Below are 20,491 nucleotides of genomic sequence, written 5' to 3'. Positions count from 1 at the left end.
GACGGAAGTCGTCATCTGTACCTTTCACTACAAAAGCATGACGTATTTCTTGTCAGGCCAGATAGTTGTGTTTTTGTAATAAACACACAACAAACTAACTGCAAACATTATTTTACACACTGGCTGAACATTTGTCATGCCGTTTTGTCCTTTTATGTGAATAGTAAAACCCAGATTTGGGACTGGTCTTGTAAACTCGACTGTTCAGACCGGAAGCTGAACTATCCGGAAGGTGACTTGACAGCAGGTCTCCCGGCTCTGCGCGTGTGTAGGACCAATGAGATGACGCCGCGTTCCTGGCCTGCATGCTGAGAGCGGGCCGGCAATAAGGACAACCAAAACCACCGACTGTGACGCTGGAGGAGCTCGGAATCCTGGTGGACCCGGAAAAAAAGCCTTTGGCGCGACGCCTACAGCCTCCAGACGTTCCTTTCCCGTTTGACTTGCTCCGGTCACAGAAAGGTGAGTTTGGACACATCCGTTTTTGAGAAGCTCGAGCTAACGGGTTCCGTCAGGAGAAACAGTTTATCAACTTCGGTATCTATCGTCGTTTATTTCGGAGTGACTGTAGTGCCTTTCAGAAGGAAACATGTTGTTCAGCGGGTAAAGTTCTGTATGTTTGTGTTCCGTCAGTTTGGATTTCTAAAAGCGAGAAGTCGACTCATTGAAAGAAGAACAACGTGTGGTTCCGATACAGAAAGGTGAGCCTCGTGCTGCGAACCTTCCCGTCCCCTTCGCGTCATCGGCCATCCCGGAAGTCTGCAAGCACGCGCCCACCCCTCAAAAACCTGTAGACTTTCTGTGCAGAATGAATTTAACGTTTGAGGCCACAGTACAGCATGTGTGATGTCTCGGCTCGGAACGGCTCAGCTTTGTACAAACATGCTCCATGACAGCTTTCAGCTTCGAGTAAACATTAATTGGACAAATCTGTTAAGATCTTCCAGTGATTTATTATCAGGTCATGATGATGATCTGTGACAGACCAGCATCAAGGCACTGTAGTGACATCTCCAGATGAAAGCTCTGAAGTGTGTTTAAGGGGAAAATAGAGCAGCATCTGTAAATCTGGTTGGTTGTTTCATGCTTGTTGATGTTTTGACCATTTTGTCTCCAGCTCATCATGGCAGCTGGGAGTCTGGCTGTGGTTGCTCTCTCCTGCCTCTTTCTGGCATCCCTGCCGTCATACTCAGGTAAGGACAGGCAAATGTTAGAACTACAATAACCACCCAAAGCTCTGATTGGGGATGGCACATGTTCTTATTGGCTTGCATTAGGACAAACCAATCTGCTGGTTTTATTTCTACATCATAAATTGAGCTGCAGATATTCCACTGTTCTCTCCCAGCCCTGTCATTGCCTGTGTCATGTTTTCATAGTGTCTGTGGCGGTCATGTCAGTCGACTTGGGCAGTGAGTGGATAAAAGTTGCAATTGTCAAACCTGGTGTGCCTATGGAAATAGTTCTTAATAAGTAAGTGTGAGGGTTTATTTTACTCAAGCAGGTCTGGTGTACTCTGGTCTAAATCATGGCATCATTTTCCTTTGTTTTATTTTATTTATTTAAGGGAGTCGAGGAGGAAAACCCCTACTGCTGTGTGCCTGAAGGAAAATGAGAGACTTTTTGGTGACAGTGCTTTGGGCATGGTATGACCTGAAGATCTTTTTGTTCATGTCTTGGTCCACATCTTGCTCTGTTGATTTCAATGAACGTTTTAATTTGAATGTCCAATGCATCATATTCCTGCAAGCTTCTTATGCACCCAATACATTGTGTTAAATATTTCAGTCAGTGAAGAACCCCAAAACAGTTTATAGACATCTTCAAAGCTTGCTGGGTAAAAAGCACAGCAACCTTAATGTGGCGCTCTACCAGAAACGCTTTCCTGAGCACCAGCTGCTGGAAGACCCAGTAAGAGGCACCGTGCTCTTTGAAAGTTCAGAGTAAGTCTCTTTATGTTTTCCTGAACTCAAATTGTTGTCTTTTATTGTGTGTTCATTCCATTCAAAAACAATCTTTGGATCGCTTACTTAGCATTTTGAGTTTGAGTTAACCGGGGGGGCAAATTATGACCCAGGGCCATATAAGAGTGGCCCTGAAGGGCAAATCACATAAACTAATCACTGGACACAAAAGCATTTTAAAGACAAACAAGAATTTCATCTTAGGAAATACAAAACTCTGAAACATTTCGGAAAACAAAACAAATTTCCAGAAATCAAAATGAAGTAAACGATGAGAAACCAGAAGAGGGATTTACTGGGGGACATCGCTGATTGGATGATGATATCCTTAATAACTTTTAAGAAATGGACAGATGTTTTCATCCATGCAGATGTTGAACAAAAATGGTGCATTAGTTTCTAATACTAATAATCACTCTCAAGGGATTCATAAAATATGTTTGTGATAACTTCTACATTTTGAATGGATTGATTTGACAGAGCAAAATGGTTTACTCCTGAGGAGCTACTCGGAATGGTGCTCAATTATTCACGGGGCCTTGCTCAGGACTTCGCAGGTCAGTTTGGAACAGAAGGAAGAAACATTATTTTACAGTCTGTGTGGATACAATGTGGATGTTTGTTTTTTTCATTTTCCTAATTAATCTCAAAATATACAGAACAGCAAATTAAGGATGCAGTGATCACCGTCCCAGCTTTCTTCAATCAGGCAGAACGCAGAGCTGTTCTGCATGCGGCTGAAATGGCAGGCCTGAAGGTCCTTCAACTTATCAATGACAACACAGCTGTAGCCTTGAACTACGGGGTTTTCAGGAGAAAAGATTTGGACAGCACAGTTAAGGTAACCTTTCTAAAATTTCAAACAAAAATGATAAAAATGTCTCTGTGAATCAACATTTACTAGCTACAGATCACTCGATAAGTGGTCAGTTTGAGGTCTAAATAAGGGGTGAATATAATTTCAATAAATATATTCAAATTACTTGTAAAAAAATAACAATATTCAATTGCAATAATAAACTCCTGCCACTCTGCAGAAATTATGTCCTAGAAATCGATAGTTTAAAAAAATGTTTGCCTAAAAATTGTAAAATCGTAATTAAGATCACTCAGAACGCTTTTACTACAAATTGAAAGATTTAGGGTCTTTTAAGATGTACTTTGGCTGTATGTTTTAACAGATTGGTCTGGCATGTCTTATGTTTTCCTACCTGTATTTCCAGAACATACTTTCTTCTTTTTTCCCCCAATTTCATTGTTGAACATATTTGTTTGGCTAATAGTGTTTATCTGTATTTGATTGTATTTTTTATCTCTATTTCCCATTTTATACATTTTCAGAGGCTTATTATTAATACAACTTCAGACAGGGGGGCCCATCTATTAGTGCTTCCCAACCCTGGTCCTCAGGGGACACTGTCCCGCATTTGTTCAATTCTACCTTGCTCAACCACATCTGCCTTTGACTGCTTTTGTCAAGCTTCTGGTGAGCTGAATCAGATGTGGACGAGCAGGGCAACATGGAAAGCATGCAGGACACCGTGCCCCCAGGACCAGGCTTGGGGAAAAACGCTAATCTACCAAATGTTAACAGTCTAAAATGATCTGTTTCAGAATGTCATCTTTTATGATATGGGGGCCAGCAGCACCACGGCCACAGTAGTCACTTATCAGATGGTCAAAACAAAGGAGTTTGGGACGCAGCCACAGCTACAGATCCGAGGTGTTGGGTGAGTTTGTTGATTAAGAAAATGTTTCCCCTCTAAAGCATAAAAACATTGTTTGTTGAAAAATTCCTCTAGGTTATTAGATGGTAAAAATGTGTGTGGTGTAAAGGTTTGCATCATGTCCAATGGTGTTTAAAGTGGGATATATGTAAAGAAAAGATAAAGTAGATGATCTTCAGTAGCCGCGGTTACATGGGCAGAATATCTTGATCGGATCAATGGTCGGGTTAAAATTCACCCGTGCACATGGGATCAGAAAACCTTTTTCCTATTAGAACAAACGCTCCCATGGCTCACACTTTCGGTCGGAATGAATCATCTGGGCATGCGCAGTAGTGTTAAAAAGGACTGAGCGACATTTATTTCTGCTTCCCCAAACTCGCTGCGTGAGCTGGCGGCTCTCCTGAGTCCTGGAGCCGCTAACCCCGAGCGGCGGGACGGTTCGCAGTCTGAATTCTCCCACACATAACAAAAAAAAAAAAAAAAAACATGCACACCGAACAAGCCTCCTCCTCCCCTCAGACACGAAGTTATTAATCCACCTCCTCTGCTCACTCGGATGCCAGTGGACCGAGTGAGCGTCGGGGGGTACGAAGCGTTCCTGCCCCGCATCTCCCTCGTGAGGGGTGAAAGAGAGGGGAGAGCCAGCGGGGCGAGAGTTTGATTCTCAAAAACTATTTCTACAATGCCCGCCAAAAAGCATTAATCTATACTTTCATTCAAAGACATTTGTTTCAATGATGCAGCATATAGAAACTGAGGGCAGTTTTGCCTCTTTTTAAATGTTTTTAAAATGACCTGATTCAAACAGTTTGAACTTTTCCTTGAACATCTGTAGGTTTTAATGTAGGTAGTTCAGTTTCAGTAAGTTTTTAGAGTATGGTGCAGTGGGTCCAAATACTCGGGTTCTTTAAATATAGTTCTTGCTCCTTTTAACAAATACTTTTGTGTACTTTTAGTGCAAGAAAATTACAGGATTGCAACACAGCTTTTTACTGAGTAAAATTGTGGGCTAAATCAAACAAAAGGACTCATGGTTATCCCTCAGTCTTTATTTAGCCATAGTGTATATGGGCACACTTAAAATCCCTCAAGTTTAATAAAAAGAACTGTCACCTTATAACCCAGTGTGCTTCATTGAACAATTGTGCTTGTGTTTAAACTGCTGCTTGTGTTATGGTTGTAGGTTTGATCGAGGGTTGGGGGGCTTTGAGATGGATCTTCGACTTCGAGATCATTTGGCAAAACTTTTTAATGAGCAAAAGAAGAGCAAGAAAGATGTGCGAGAAAACCATCGAGCTATGGCTAAACTATTAAAAGAAGCCCAGAGGCTTAAAACCGTTTTGAGTGCAAATATGGAGTTTATGGCCCAGGTAAGCTGATCCCTTTGCCTCATTTTGATCAGTTATCTAGAATCTGCAACACATTTAATGAGATTATTCACTAACATAACCAAGTATTTAAAAACGGTCTGCAAGAACAGGATTAAATGTCATTAAAAAATCCCCAAATTTCATTGGTACTTTTGTCTTTTTTGATAGGTTTTTTAATAAACCTGAATAGTGGTTCTCAAATGTTGTTGCCACAAATTTCATGGCGATCTCATTTTTCTATACTTAACTTACTGCACCTTCCTGCAGATTTGACAAATATTTGACCTAATAATGTCTTCTGTCATTCTTAAGAGACTTTGATACAAGAATATTAATGGTTTGCTGACCCCCCCCCCCCCCACACCCTTATTCTGCAGGTGGAAGGTTTGATGGATGACATAGACTTCAAATCTAAGGTAACCAGAGCTGAGTTTGAAGAGCTTTGTTCAGATCTCTTTGAAAGAGTTCCTCGCCCTCTACACGATGCTCTGGAAACTGCAGACTTGAAGCTGGTGAGTACTTTTCAACCCCGATTACTGCCAACCAGTTCATGGTTTCACAAAGGCCAAGTAAGCTAGAAGATCCTATGTGGCTATATAGTAAAGAAGAATCGTTTGTCAGTCTTTTTACAACATTGCATATTGTACAGTGGTGTTTCACACACGTTTTATATGTGACTGTGTAACCCAGATTTGTCACAGGTTTTTTCAAGCAGGGCCAGATTTGTCAATTTGAACACAATTGAGGGATGGTTTTAAGCCAGACATTTCTTTTCTCTCAATAAATGCCAATTAACATTTTTAGTTTCTTATACATAAACTGAATGACAGAGTGCCAAAATCACTGATACAAACGCCTATTGTGCCCTCTAGTGGTTGTTAGCACGAAACAACCACTTCAGGGCAAGCGGTTCTTGGTGGGAAAATAACAAATGAGTTTTTAATGGGTTTTTTATTACAAGTTGACTTTGAGGATAAGTCACACCCCTGACCAAAATAAGAACGGCAAAACGGGAATCCACCATTCAAACAATTTTATTCGCAACACCTGTGTAACAATGGACCACTGGTTGCTGATTTATATGCAGAGTGGGCTTAGTGTTTGCCATACCTGTCGCACTAAACCCATATTTTGAGTAGTCTCCTGGATTTTGTCAAACAGCCTTTTTTCTGTGAAGTTGAAGGTTCTTTTCTGTCTCTTCACTGGCTTTTTTTCTGCCAAAAGAAACTTTCCAAACAAGTTAGTTTTTAATTAACTTTGCTAGCTTGAGTTTTTAATTTGGCGGTCAGAGGCAATCTCTTTGATTTGGGAACTGGATGTGTTTTCTATGGAGTGATATTTCTGCCACCACGTTGCAAACAAAACTTTCTATGTTGCAAATGAAAATGTTTTAATATTTGCTTTTCAATTATTTTTTATTTTGCTTTCATTTATTTTCATTTTGCTTTCAAAAACTATTTTTGTGTTTGCAAAACATGTTTTTGCGTGCATTGACAAATTATGCTTTTTTTTCCTATCTTTGATTTTGCTACTCTGAGCGCGACGGCGTGATAAAACTGCCACTAGAGCCACAAGCAAAAGTTTTCGCATGCGTTGTGTGTCATCTCACTTTTTACCTCTTTGATTTTGCTGAGTTAAGTTTCAGTTTGACGTGACAAAGCTGCCAACATACAGCTGCTGATTGGTCCAGATCCAAACCAATCAGGTGTCTCTGTCTCATATTGACGGTGCTTGGAGGCAGACCTGGACTCTGGACTTTGTGTCGGATCTGTTCGTACGGGATTCTGCCCTTTTCAACCATTCTAGCCTGCTTTTCTCATACCCGTATTTTCACGACTATAAGGCGCACTTAAGTCATAAATTTTCTTCCGCCAGCAGGGGGCGCCCTATGAGCCGGTGCGCCTATTGTGTAGTTGTGGGTCGTAGAAGAAGATGGAGTGAGGGAGGGAGAGAGACGTAAAGGCCAAGTGGAACCTAACTGCAGTGCAACTATCTACATTTTAAAGCCTTCTATGCTCCTTCTACCTCATAACCCTCAAACATTTCAGTACAGGAGGAGTGAGCAGAGAAGCAGCTGGCCCACTGCTTTAAACTGCTGCTTTCGCTAGCGCAAAGGAGAAATGCAGAGACAGACTGGCGCAGTTCTGTGTGTGTGTGTCTGTGTGTGTGCTGAACAGAGCAGGTTTTCTCCAGCGCATATGAAGAAAGGAGACCCGCAAGTCTGTCTGTGTGTCTCTGTATGTGTGTGTGCTGGAAGCAGCTCCGTTTTCTAGCATATAGAAAGGAAGAAAGGAGGAGACGGCACACGCAGCGTCTGTGTGTGTGCTGTGTGTTTAGCGCTTGTACGGAGGAAGGGTGCGCTGCAAGTGAGCGACCATTCAGTTTGTGATCAGTTAGGGAGAACAGTAACAAGATAAAAATGTTTCCTCTAAAAAAATCAGAGACTGGATGTTTTATTAACCCATTCTAGAAGCGCTGAGGGTCTGAACTGGGCGTTAACGTGCGCGCGCCTTAACACCCGGTGCGCCTTTTCTATGTGTCAAAGACGGAAAAATCCTCCGTGACTGAGACCGCGCCCTAACATCCGGTGTGTCCTATGGTCGTGAAAATACTGTAATTAAACCCAGAAGGAGCAGCAAAGCGGCTAAAGTAAAACCAGCTGTAAAGTTTTGTATTTATTTATTTATATCAGTGTAGTGACCAGCGTGTTTAAGGCTATGTTCACAGTGCAGGCTGAAACGACCCAATTCCGATTTTTATTTTATTTTAATTTATTTATTTATTTCCCCCTATGCGACCTGTATCTGATCTTTTCATGACAGTCTGAACGACACAGATCCGATCTTTTCAAGTGCGACCCAGGCCTCTTGGGTATGTGGTCCTGAATCCGATACGTATCCGATCTTTTGAAATGCGACCTCCGTCTGACCGGCCAGGCCACATGAATCCGACCACTACGTCATCGATACGCTACAAACGTCATCATTCTGCGTTGAAGTAGGTTGGAACGAAAACGTAAACATCAACCATGGCGGACAATGCTGCTGAGACCAGTCAGTGGAAGGGAAGTGAGGTCACCGATTGGATTCATGTTTAGGGTGACAGCTCTATTCAGGCCAAACTCCAGGGCTCTTATTGCAACCGGGCGGTTTTTGAAAAAATCTCCAGCGAAATGGTCGAGCGTGGTGTTTTTTCCGGCCGTGGTCAGAAGCGCGGGGGAACCAAGGCGGATCCTCCTCCGGGGTTCACTTCCCCGTTCGGACCCTTAGAGTCTCCAGTTAATAAAGAGTCAATAGCCTTTATTCTGGGGGAAACCTTCTTTTATTACCGTTCTCCTTCCTCCGTGACACACAACATGAATGTGCCCCCACTGCCCCCCTAATTCCCTACCTCGCTGCCCGCGCTCTCTCCTCTCTGTTACACACACACACACACAGGCACACGCATGGCCCCAGCACATTCACATCCCCATTCCACAACAGTGGTTACAGACGATCCTGGCTCTTATGACTTCTTAAAATGAGAAAATTGTTATTGTGCTGGCTCCTTCGTGAAAATAAGTGTATTAAAGCAGAAAGAGCTCTGCTGTTGACAACACTGTTGTTGACATCCACTACTAACGTTAGCTACGTCCACAAACGAGTGACGTCGTTCCCCGTTGATTTCTTTTCTGCGCATGCGTGTCACTTCTGGGTCATTTCACGGTCACACAAGAGATCACAAAAATTTGCATTTAATTGGAAGTGTGAACGGCCTTGCAAAAAAAATCTGATTTTTTTTTTTCTCCTTTAAAAAATCGGAATTGAGCATTAAGCCCTGCAGTGTGAACGTAGCCTAAAATGTCTGCAGCAGAAAAAAAATGTCCGAGCTCCGACTCCGTCCAGCCGGAAGTTAAACCTTTTAAAGATTTGTATTGGAACTACTGTTTTATTTTAATCAATAATTGTTGAAATATTAAGAGAAATAGTATTTTTTTATGGCAAATTTTTTTTAACTTTGGACAAAACGCTCACAAGTTCTAAAACATCAGATTTACATCAAATTTAAAAATGATTGTTCTGCTAAATACATTGAGGTTCCTTTGTTGAGCCATCATTCTTTTGCTTATTATACCTGTTCATCTAATCCCAAACACGTGTGCAGCATTAACTATTATGTTCTTTAAATCTTTTATCGTTTTGTTTTAACAAACAGATCTTAAAGAAAATCAAACTTTTTACTAATTCACATATCTCACACACACGCCTGTTGATTTAATGTCAGTAGATAAACTTTAGTTTATTAACAGTTTCAGGAGATCCTCAGCCATAAATTCACAAATCTAAGTAAAAATTAATCAATGCTAAAAAAGAGTATGAATTATTTTTAAAATGATAAAAAAAAATGAAAACGTCTTCATCCAAGAGACAACATTGAGGGTAAAAAAAGCTGGTTCGGTTTCTGAGCCACGGAAGCAGACACCGTGTTAGATAAATACGGCGATTTGATTGGTTAATCTGGACCAATCAGCAGCTGTTTGATGGCAGCTTTGTCATGTCAAACTGAAACTTAACTCAGCAAAATCAAAGAGGTAAAAAGTGAGATGACACACAACGCATGTGAAAACTTTTTTTGGCAGTGGCAATAGTGGCAGTTTTATCACGCTAAATCGTGCTCAGAGTAGCAAAATCAAAGATAGGAAAAAAGGGAGATTAGACACCGAACGCGAAAACGTGTGTTTTGCAAACGCAAAAAACATTATTGAAAGCAAAAAAAAAAAAAAGTTTTTTTGAAAAGCAAATATGTAATATTTACATTTGCAATTTAGAAAGTTTTGTGGAATTTAGTGGCAGAAATATCACTCCATACTTTTCAACCCGTGACTGAGGAGCATGACTTGACATGCGCCAAGGAAAAGTTGAATTTGGAGTGGTTTTCCAAAAATAAAATTTTATTTCAGAATCACATTACCTGTAATCTGAGACCAAAAACTAATAAGTTCCACAACCTCATATGACACAATCATAGCAGACTGTTTATCTCATAATTTCACAGTAATTCTTTCTCTTACATATTTATTTATTTATTCCTTTCATGGAGCATCATTGTCCAACTAATACTCTGTTTTCATCCTGTATTTGTAGAATGTAGTCATTTTTATTGCATTTCTGAATCTATGAAATCATTGGAAAATAGAATATTATGTTGTTAGCCTTCAAGATCTTACTGTAAAAAAATGTTTGCTGATTCTCTGAGTCATTTAACATACTCTTAACACTTAACATACCTCATACATCAAATTGACCCAGGAACATCATCTCTGTTCCTCACATATGAACATAACAGGAGGGTTATTTCAATTTAGTTCTAATATGAGTCGCTGCAGAGTATAAGTCGCACCCCTTGCCAAACTATAAAAAAAAAGGGCGACTTATAGTCCGGAAAATACGGTAGTTAATTCTAGGTTTCTTTTTTTCTCTGTGGCTCAGTATCAACTGTCCCAGTCTGGCGGTAGGGGACCACTGACCTAGAGTGTTAAAATTAGTGGCCTGTGATTCTCTATCCCTACCCCATACCCTGTGGGGGGTAACCAGGCCCTCGGCGACGGTGGTTCTGTGCCTTAGGTATTGGCATCCTGGCCCTGGCGGTCCTCTCTTCTTGTGAGGAGTGGGAATTCCTGAGATCTCAGGCTAGACCATGAGCTCAACATTACTTTCTAGCCTGGACGTGTTCGTGTCCTTGAGGTGCTGGTTCTGGTCTTTGCCTCCATGTGCTTGGCCTCTTTAAAATACCCAACAACAGGGGAGCCATGTTTACCACGGTCGTCAGGGACTTCGTTTCTCTTGGGCGAGAGGGATTATCCCCTGCCTTGCTCTCTGCTGCACTTTCCGCATGGGGTCGGGTCTCTCGTGGGGGCTTATGGTCTTTTATATTTATCAATGTGCTTGATCACTTATCACTTCTTATAACTTCCATCTACTTATTTTGCTGACGACAACACTTTTTCATGAATGCGATAATTCAGAACATATGAAAGGGGTGATCCAAGCAGAGCGGCAAATAGTGAAAAAATGGTTTGATGTAATAAATGATAACTAAACTGTAAATAAAAGCATAAATCATGATATGATTACTGTAATTTCCGGACTATAGAGCGCACCCATTATATTAGGGTATGGAAACTCCTGCTGCTTCATTACAGCGGTGATCAAAAATCCCACACCGTCACAGCTCTATTCTAAACAGTGCCTGTGACACGGCAGCAATATGGTAGTAACAGCACTAACGGGGCTGGTTAAGAAAAAAAAAACATACCGGTAAATGTCACTGAGAGCAGCAGTAACATATAGGCACGCGCGCCTCTGCATGGCACGCACTGAAACCCATGGAAGTCTTCTTCCTTCCTCCTCCATGATGAGGGTCTGTTCGTGCTATTCATTCACAAAGCAGGAATTTACATTAAACTTGGATAGATGAGTGGGCATACCCATGGTCTTTTTGCCTATATGTTAATGATTTTGTGTGTAAGACGTTTTTTTGTCTACCAACAGGATGATATTGAGCTGGTAATTTTGGTGGGCGGTTCTACTCGTGTCCCCAAAGTTCAGGAGGTTCTGCTGAAAGCTACAGAAAAGTAAGTGAAAATCAAAGAGTTGGCCAAGTCTTTTAAAAGATTTGATGAACTACATTGTTTGTGGTTTGTGTCTTTGAATACAGAGAAGAGTTGGGGAAAAACATCAACGCGGATGAGGCAGCAGCAATGGGAGCTGTGTACCAAGCAGCCGTACTCAGCAAGGCTTTTAAAGTTAAACCATTTTTAATTCGGGATGCTGCTCTTTTTCCTATTCAGGTTTGTGCACCGCTGGCACCTGACATTACTTCAGTCTTCAAGGAAGAGATGTGCATTTAATCAAAACAGTTGTTGTTACTCTTGTGGCATTACCCTATAATGCTGACCTGTAGGTGCTGATGTTTGCACCATTTGGCGTGTCCAAGATTTATTTATAAAAGGAGATGGCTCCCCATCATCTTTACTTGGTTAAATTTAGCAGAAGGGCTTTTCTTTTATTCTGGTAGGTGGAATTCACTCGTGAGGTGGAGGAGGAAGGGATTAAAACCCTGAAGCAAAACAAACGGATTCTGTTCCAGAGGATGGCGCCCTACCCACAGCGGAAAGTCATAACGTTCAATCGTTACCAAAGTGACTTTGCATTTAACATCAACTATGGAGACATGAGCTTTTTGACTCCAAATGAACTCAGGTAACTGCGCATTTCACTTCTAACTGGTTAAGAATTTATCTTGTAAAGTAGGTTTATGAACCCTCATAAAGAAATTGTAGATAATGTTGGAAAAAATGGAGGGTATTCAGTGAAAGTATTACCATTTAAACTTTCAAGGTTTTCCTGTTATATTAAAATTAGAATGTCACTGTAGAAGAATCCATCTATCTTTAAAGGGCCTAAATCATGCTATTCTTAAGCCTTTCAGAGTAAACTATATCCATATAAATTATAATATATTACCTTTGGCACACTTGATGAAATATTAGTCTTTTTTGCAGTTCATTTTCCTTGTAGGCACCGCCCATTTAATGGAGTCAACCTAGAGCCAGCCTTGGCAGCTGGTCTGGGTTTCTCCCACATAACAAACGACATCCAAACTTTTGCAAAGATTGAGGTCTATATTGTGAATATAAAATGAAGCGTTTTGCCGATCACCGCCAGCAGGTGTAACACTCTTGCTGCAAGGGCCTGTTCCCTACTTTTCTGTCACAAAATGAGAACCCACTCGTTTTTGTGGATTGGAAGGGGCTGGTGCTCAGAGCAGGTTTTTAGAGGATTGCTCAGAAATCTGTGAATGGATCTGTGAATGGATCAAAATCCATTCACAGAGTTTATAGTGAGGAATGACCATTAGAAGACACTTAAAAGTACATTTTGCATGGTAAAGGGCCCTGTAAGCTGTATTCACTGCTTGTTTTTGCTGCAGTGTTTTTGGCTCTGTGAACTTGAGCACAGTCAAGCTTTCTGGAGTGGGAAGCAGCTTCCAAAAACATGCCGATGCAGAGTCAAAAGGAATAAAGGCTCATTTCAATATGGATGAAAGTGGTGTCCTCCTTCTTGATCGGGTGAGATTTATTGATTTATTTACTCTCTGCTTTACCTTTTTTAACTTCCATGCACATACAAAGGAGGTCTCAATGTAGTCTCACCCTGCTTTTAAAAACTTGAAGACCACCTTTAGAGGCATTCTCTGAGCAGCAGTGGGTTGCTGCAGTGTGCAAACCTCAGCCAAGCACAGCGCTACGATGATCAGAGTGAAGCCTAGTGAAATATTTGACCTTTACATGCAACAAAATACTCATTTAGACAAACCCTCAAGACTCATGGGAAGTGGGTAATCTGGGTGTGAAGTTTCACACCATAACTGAGGGAGCTGTTAGCTGAAGTCAGCGCCATGCTGTTTGGCAGATGTGGGTGTGTTCAAATAAATGGGCTAAACCACTGGTTACTCCTCCCTCTCTGAGTCTACCGTGGTCTCTCAGTATTTGGGCAAAGGTAATCAGTGATGTACCAATTATACCGCCATAACATGCAGCTTGTATACAATTGCGGCTTGTGTATGTTATAAGTGGTTAATCCTCCTTAAATTGGGTGGGTGCGGCTTGTAATCGGGTGCGCTCTATAGCCCGGAAATTACGGTATATGAGATAATAGTCGTTTTGCTCGCTGGGATGTTTGGCTGTGGGATGGAAAGTTCTTCTAAAAAGGCGGGGCATGTTGAATGAGGAGTGAATTAAAGCCTCATCATGCAGAACCTCTTCGGGTCGTCTGTCAACCAGCTGTTGTATTTTTGTGAGCGGGTCGGAACCAGGCGAGCTGCTCATCCCTGGAGCAGGCAGTAAACGGGAAAGTTTCATGAAAATAATTTTAAAAAAACAAACAAAAAAACTAACGAGCTGAGTATTTAAGGTTAAAGTAAAGTTCTATGTGATTGACCTGCGTCACCGCCACGGCCCCCACCGGCGTGTCATCCCAACAATGTTCCGACCCAGGTGAAGAACTTTAAGAAAATTCAAGTTCCTGAAGAAAACTTCCTTTTTCTTCACTTGGTTGTTTTTAACGACTTTATCAAAATAATTCATATGTAATGAGGAATTAGCAAACAAAGTCTCAAATGTGGCAAGACATCCCAGAATAAACACCCAGCTTTTGCCCCAAAGTAGAGCCCTGCGCGGGACTATTTTCCGCCCGCGCCCGCTGAATTTCTGACCAATCCCGCCCGCTCCCGCAACGTATGCGTTACACTCCCGCCCGCACCCGCAATATGTATGTCCACTCCCGCCCGCACCCGCAAAACTCATTGAATTTAGTCCCGCACAGTAATAGAGATGCATTGATTTTGTATCGTCTCCCGTCCCGCAGGAAAAAAATACGTATTTTTATTGATATTATTAAAGAGATTCATGTCCCTCCTCCAGCCTCATCTTTTCATGCATTCCTCTTTTGTGTAATTTGCAACTTAATTATTAACTATATTTTCACAAATCCTGTTCGGTTAAAAGTCTGCGTGTGTGTGCGCGCGCAGACAGACGGCCTGGAGCGCGCTCTTAGTAAGAGGTAAGAGAGTAAGAGAGTAAGAGGCAGAATAACTGCTAGTTAATTACAACACATTTGGTAGTTTTGTGGTGTCTCAGTAAGTAGTTCTCTTTGAAACCCATTAAATGAGATGGGGCTAAAAAAACATTTCAGTAAAATGATGCCATCCACTGGAAACACCGGCTTTTCCAAAGACTTTTGCGGCTCCATGTTTTCATTCTTGTGGGAAACTGATCCAAATGACTCTGAGTGGTAACGGTTGCCAACCCCTGGTTTAGAGGAAACGGATTCAATAACAGTGTTGATTTGTAAAAGTTGTTTGATATGTAAAATTTCATTAAAAGCAGAATTGTTTTTTTTTTTTTTCATAGAATGCCATTTTAGCACAGAGACTACTCTGGCTTTGATTGTGTTTACAGGGAAACCGATAAGTCATTTCTTTTTATTCTGGCTTGACTCAGTGTCTTTGACATACAGTGGTGGACAAAATAGTTAGTACCCCTCAGTTAAAAGTCCACAATGCTCACTGAAATGACTTGAAACGTTCAAAAGTAACAATAAATTAAACTTTATTGAAAATTAAATCATCAAAATCAGTCATTACTTTTGATTTTTTTGATTAACAGAATTATTTAAAAAAACAAACTAATGAAATAGGGCTGGACAAAAATTATGGTACCCATAACTTAATATTTTGTTGCACAACCTTTTGAGGCAATCACTGCTATGAAACGGTTTCTGTATTTGTCAATGAGCCTTCTGCACCTGTCCACAGGTATTCTCATGAGCAAACTGCTCCAGTTGTCTCAGGTTTGACGACTGTCTTCTCCAAATGGCATGTTTCAGCTCCTTCCACTGATGTTCAATGGGATTCAGATCTGGGCTCATAGAAGGCCACTTCAGAATAGTCCAACGCTTTTCTCTGAGCCATTCTTGGGGGTTCTTGGCTGTGTGTTTTGGATCTTTGTCCTGTTGGAAGACCCATGACCTGCGACTGAGACCAAGCTTTCTGACACTAGGCAGCACATTTCTACCTAGAATGTCTTGATAATCTGTAGATTTCATCTTAACTTGCACAACTTCAAGACACCCTGTGCACCCATGCAGCAAAGCAGCCCCAAAACAGAACTGAGCCCCCTCCATGTTTCACAGTAGGGACAGTGTTCTTTTGGTTGGATGCTTCATTTTTGAGTTTACGAACAGTGAGCTGATGTGCCTTACCAAAAAGCTCCAGTTTTGTCTCATCTGTCCAAAGGACATTTTCCCAGAAGCTTTGTGGCTTGTCAACATGCATTTTTGCAAATTCCAGTCTGGCTTTTTTCTGATTTCCATTCAACAGTGGTGTCCTCCTTGGCTTTTTCATGATTTCCATTCAACAGTGGTGTCCTCCTTGGCTTTTTTCTGATTTCCTTTCAACAGCGGTGTCCTCCTTGGTCGTCTCCCATGAAGTCCACTCTGGCTCAAACAACGAGGAATGGTGCGATCTGACACTGATGTACCTTGATCTAGGAGTTCACCTTTAATGTCTTTGGAGGTTGTTCTGGGCTCTTTGGATACAGTTCCAACTATCCGTCTCATCAATTTGTCATCAATGTTCCTCTTCCATTGTCCAGGGAGGTTGGTTACTGTCCCGTGGGTCTTAAACTTCTGAATAATATGTGCCACTGTGGTCACAGGAACTCCAAGCTGCTTAGAGATGGTTTTATAGCCTTTACCTTTACCATGTTTGTCTATAATTGTGTTTCTAATGTCCTTGACAATTCTCTCCTTGGCTTTCTGGGCAATTAGTTCTCAGTCTTTTATGGAGGTACCATCATTTTTGTCCAGCCCTATTTCATTTAGTTTTTTTTTTTTAATAATTCTGTTAATCATCAACTCAAAAGTAATGGCTGAATTTGATGATTTAATTTTCATAAATTTTAATTTATTGTTACTTTTGAACCTTTCAAGTCATTTCAGTGAGCATTTTGGAATTTCTTTCTTTAACTGAGGGGTACCAACTATTTTGTCCACCACTGTACTAGTATTTTCTACAGGCCCCTGTTCAGGTTTCTTAACATGCAAAGCTGAAATATTAAATGTCCCTTTCAGAAGTTTTTCACAAATCAGAAGAAATGCCACAAATAAGTATCTTTGGGTTATTGAATCTGCATTGAGTTTGAAGTGCATCATGAGTAATGCATCATAAGTGTATGCAATTTCTATTAGCCTTATGAAGACTTCCAGATACACTTATCACACGCAGACAATCGTACATTCCATTTTTAATGACATCCCTTGAGGTGGCCAAACAAGGAACTTTGGGACATGCTCCCATTAACGTGGGCCTTGAACCAGCATCTCCTCTCTACAACCCTCCTTTGGCCTGGACATCCCATAAACCTGCACCACTTGTACAGAATAACTCCTGTAACGATGGGTGAGACATAGGCTTTAGGCATTTCATTGAGGTCAAAATTTATAGAAAGATTTGTTGAAGAGAATCGAGGAATTTTACAAAATAAAACTTGTTTCAGAATCAAATAATTGTATAAAAATCAATGCATAAACAAAATAATTTTTCTTTTCTTTGTGTCTCTGTAACAAGTGACCCATAGATCACTACCGGTCTGTAGCCTTGGGGTTGGGGACCACTGCCTTATCTTATTCACAATTAGTGGTACCAACAAATACTTTCTTGTTACCAAAATAAGGTTTAATATCTTCCTGATTTTAAAATTCTTTGCACTTGCAAGTTGTACATTTTACACCCTTTTTCACCTTTGGTGGAAGAATGATTGCAGAAACCAAACCTTAAGCATATGTTGTTGAAATGATTTTCTTATCTTCAGGTGGAGTCTGTCTTTGAAACAACTGTAGATGAGAAAGAAGAAGAATCTACTTTAACAAGTAAGTGGTAAAAGAGAAATATTGAAAATTGTTATTTCATTAATAACTGGTAAAGTTAATGGCAACTTTAAGGTAGACGTTTGGGTGACTCCACTCTTCACTTTAACAAAAAACAAAATTTCAGCTTTTTAGCTCTGTTGATGTTAGAAATTCATGGTCTGCTGGGGTAGAGCTGTATCTGTTTTGCCTACTGAATATTTTCATGTTTTATATTTAAGTACCCATTCAATGATTTGGTAATTTTCTGAATTGTAGGACTGGGGAACACAATTTCCACATTGTTTGGTGGTGGGTCATCTGACCCCACTGTAAATTTAACTGAGCCTGTCCAGGTATTTAAACAAATTTTCGTACTTTCGGAGATTAAGTGAGAAACCTTTTCACTCTGTCATGTATTTCTCTTGTGCTAATTTTCCTATCTTAAGGATGATGAGGAAACGCCTTTAGACTCTAGAAAGGACAACAAGGATGAGAGTCAGAAGGAGGAAGCTGCAAAGGACACGCAAAGTGATTTTGAGAAAAGTTCAGAGGATGAGAAACTCCAGGAAAAGGAGGAGGAATCAAATGACAAAAAAGACCCCACCGTACGAATTAAATTATACGTAACATTTATAAAATTATTTTCTGCAAATTAAACACTGGTTAATTGTGCATGCTTTGCTGTAACATTTTGTGTAATTTGGAAAAGGAGGAAAAAGATGCAGAGAAACATGGAAAAGCAGAGCCAGAGAAAAAGGCCAAACTGCAAAAAAAGAGCAAGATCTCTGAGGAAATCACTGTGGAACAGATTATTAATGACATTCTGAACCCCACTCCTGATGACTTGGCATCTTCTAAAAAGAAGTAAGATAGTGATTTCACTTAAGTATGTTTTACTGACGTAGTTTGGAATTGTGTCGACATCATAAAACATTTGTATGGTTTTTTGTTTTGTTTTTTTTAGGTTGCAGGATTTGACCAACAGGGATCTGGCTAAACAGGAACGGGAAAAGTCACTGAACAACCTGGAAGCATTTATCTTTGAGACCCAGGTAACAAAACCGTGATAGTTTTTTCCCATTGTTTTTGAGAAGTATTTGCACTCGCATCTCAAATAAGTGTAAAAATTGCCAATTGGGCATGATTGAGAATGGAGGAGTCCACCACCTGCTAGAAAAAAAACAAACACAAATGTTGAAATTTAATCTGTGATAAAATCAAAATGACCATATTTTTTGTGTGTAAAACCTGGCTTGACTATAGAGTTGGATTGGGAAATTGCTTCCTTGCGATACCAACAGCTCTGGTCTTTTTTAGGAATTTTAGTTTTTGTAGCTTCCAGGTATTTGTCATATTTGGGAACGGAATTGTGGCTTAATTTTTTTTTTTTCTATGAATTGTCAGGTTAAGTAATGTTTAAAGTAGAAAAGGCATCTGATGTCATTTGTGGACCCTTTGGAATGAATGCAAAATGCTTGATCTCTGTAGAACAAATGCATTTGATCTTAATCCCATTTTAAAACTGCATCTAGCATGTAGTTGTAACACATTTTGGTTCTTTTTACCTGAAAAAAATCAAAAAGTAGATTTATAGAAAGGAATGAAGTGCTAAATAAATTACAGTATACTGTATACAATACGGTATACATTATACAATAGAAATCTGCCTTACTGGAGTACTTTTTTTTGTTTATGTGAACCCCTAAACAGCTGTTTTTGGTTTTGAGTAATACAATGTTAAAAAGAAACAACCTTGTGCTTTAACTCTTAGATGGATCAGAAGGTGTTAGTATAGAGCAGTGGTTCCCAAACTGTGGGGTGGCATCTCAGGGGGGGCGCGTGTAATCAGGTGGGAGAAGGCTGTGAGGGGAGGAGGGGCAGAGGGGGGAATAATGTGTGGACGTCAGACCGCGGGTCCTGCGTCACTTACATTAACCGAATCCTAACTGTGACATTTAAAGACGTAGTTATTGTTGTTAACAGCGGTTTTAAAGTTGTAAAAAGAACCGTAAAGCCACCATTAACAACAATAGTTATGTCTTCAGACGGTAATGCCGCCCAGAATTCGCACCCGCAACTGGTTCGGATTGGATAACTACACCGGCCTTTCTCTGCAACTGTGATCAGATTTGTTGAAGAATGGAGGGGGGCGTGCGTGCGCGTGTGTGCGCGAGCGACGTTTTGGGTAAAAAGTAAAAACGAAAGTTAAAGAACTGAGACTATTTTTTTTTTTTTTTTGTTAACCCGCTCTGAGGGTTCTAACGGGGAAGTGAACCCCATGGTAAGATCAGCCTTCAGCCCTCGAGAAGATCTCCTCTGCATCTTCTGACCACAGTTAGAGAACACCCCCCCCCCCCCCCCCCCGAGGTGTGCCCCACAGTTTGAAGATATGCAAAGTAAATGATCCTTTAATAAATGTATTTATTTTTTAGAAGGATCATTCACTTTGTACATGTCTTCCTTGCGATGATTCTTTCTCAAACTTTTCCCATATCTGAGAGGGGGGGGGGGGGGGGGGCATTTTCCTCCTCCAAAGGGGGGAACAAGAGAAAAAGTTTAACAACCACTGGTATAGAGGGATAACCTTCTCTATTGAATTGTTTTCTATTAGACAGCATGCCAAACGTGGGTAATTTAAAAATAAAAGCAATAAAAGCATACAGTTTCTTTGTTTCTTCTCTCTAAACATACCTTCTATTTTTTCTAGGATAAGTTGTACCAGGAGGATTATAGTCAGGTGGTGAGTGACCAGGAGAAGGAGCAAATCGCTGCCAAACTGACTGAGGTGTCTGAGTGGATGGATGAGGAAGGCTATGCAGCCACCACAAAGCAACTTAAAGAAAAGCTGTCCCAGCTAAAAGGTCTGTGCAAAGACATGTTTTTCAGAGTAGAGGAGCGACGCAAATGGCCAGACCGACTGGCTGCACTGGAAAGCTTGCTCAACACGTCCACTTTTTTTTTAAGGTAATTTTAAACTG

General features: G+C 40.7%; 1 protein-coding gene across 4 annotated transcripts in view; it reads left to right on the top strand.

The window, feature by feature from the left end:
* The first annotated feature begins 233 nt into the window (after positions 1–233).
* Positions 234–20,491, top strand: part of hyou1 (hypoxia up-regulated 1) — a 33,690-nt gene continuing 13,432 nt past the window's right edge. Inside the window, exons 1-21 of one of the 4 annotated variants that reach the window (XM_020699924.2) lie at positions 234–462; positions 634–701; positions 1,118–1,193; positions 1,380–1,473; positions 1,568–1,646; positions 1,789–1,943; positions 2,445–2,521; positions 2,624–2,805; positions 3,579–3,694; positions 4,878–5,064; positions 5,442–5,576; positions 11,595–11,677; positions 11,761–11,893; positions 12,121–12,305; positions 13,036–13,174; positions 17,477–17,534; positions 17,790–17,866; positions 17,960–18,118; positions 18,223–18,377; positions 18,478–18,565; positions 20,221–20,467. In XM_020699924.2, the coding sequence (XP_020555583.1) occupies positions 1,124–1,193; positions 1,380–1,473; positions 1,568–1,646; positions 1,789–1,943; positions 2,445–2,521; positions 2,624–2,805; positions 3,579–3,694; positions 4,878–5,064; positions 5,442–5,576; positions 11,595–11,677; positions 11,761–11,893; positions 12,121–12,305; positions 13,036–13,174; positions 17,477–17,534; positions 17,790–17,866; positions 17,960–18,118; positions 18,223–18,377; positions 18,478–18,565; positions 20,221–20,467 (2,419 nt within the window). In that variant the 5' untranslated portion in view covers positions 234–462; positions 634–701; positions 1,118–1,123. Of the gene's footprint in view, positions 538–633; positions 702–1,117; positions 1,194–1,379; positions 1,474–1,567; positions 1,647–1,788; positions 1,944–2,444; positions 2,522–2,623; positions 2,806–3,578; positions 3,695–4,877; positions 5,065–5,441; positions 5,577–11,594; positions 11,678–11,760; positions 11,894–12,120; positions 12,306–13,035; positions 13,175–17,476; positions 17,535–17,789; positions 17,867–17,959; positions 18,119–18,222; positions 18,378–18,477; positions 18,566–20,220; positions 20,478–20,491 lie in introns of all 4 variants that reach the window. The other 3 variants (XM_004084519.4, XM_011492775.3, XM_011492776.3) reach the window with 3 other exon arrangements.

The sequence above is a fragment of the Oryzias latipes genome, chromosome 14 (genome assembly GCF_002234675.1).
Source record: "Oryzias latipes chromosome 14, ASM223467v1".
NCBI classification, from domain to species: domain Eukaryota; kingdom Metazoa; phylum Chordata; class Actinopteri; order Beloniformes; family Adrianichthyidae; genus Oryzias; species Oryzias latipes.
The sequence above is the reverse complement of the archived record's forward strand: the minus strand, read 5'-3'. Positions and strand labels throughout refer to the sequence as shown.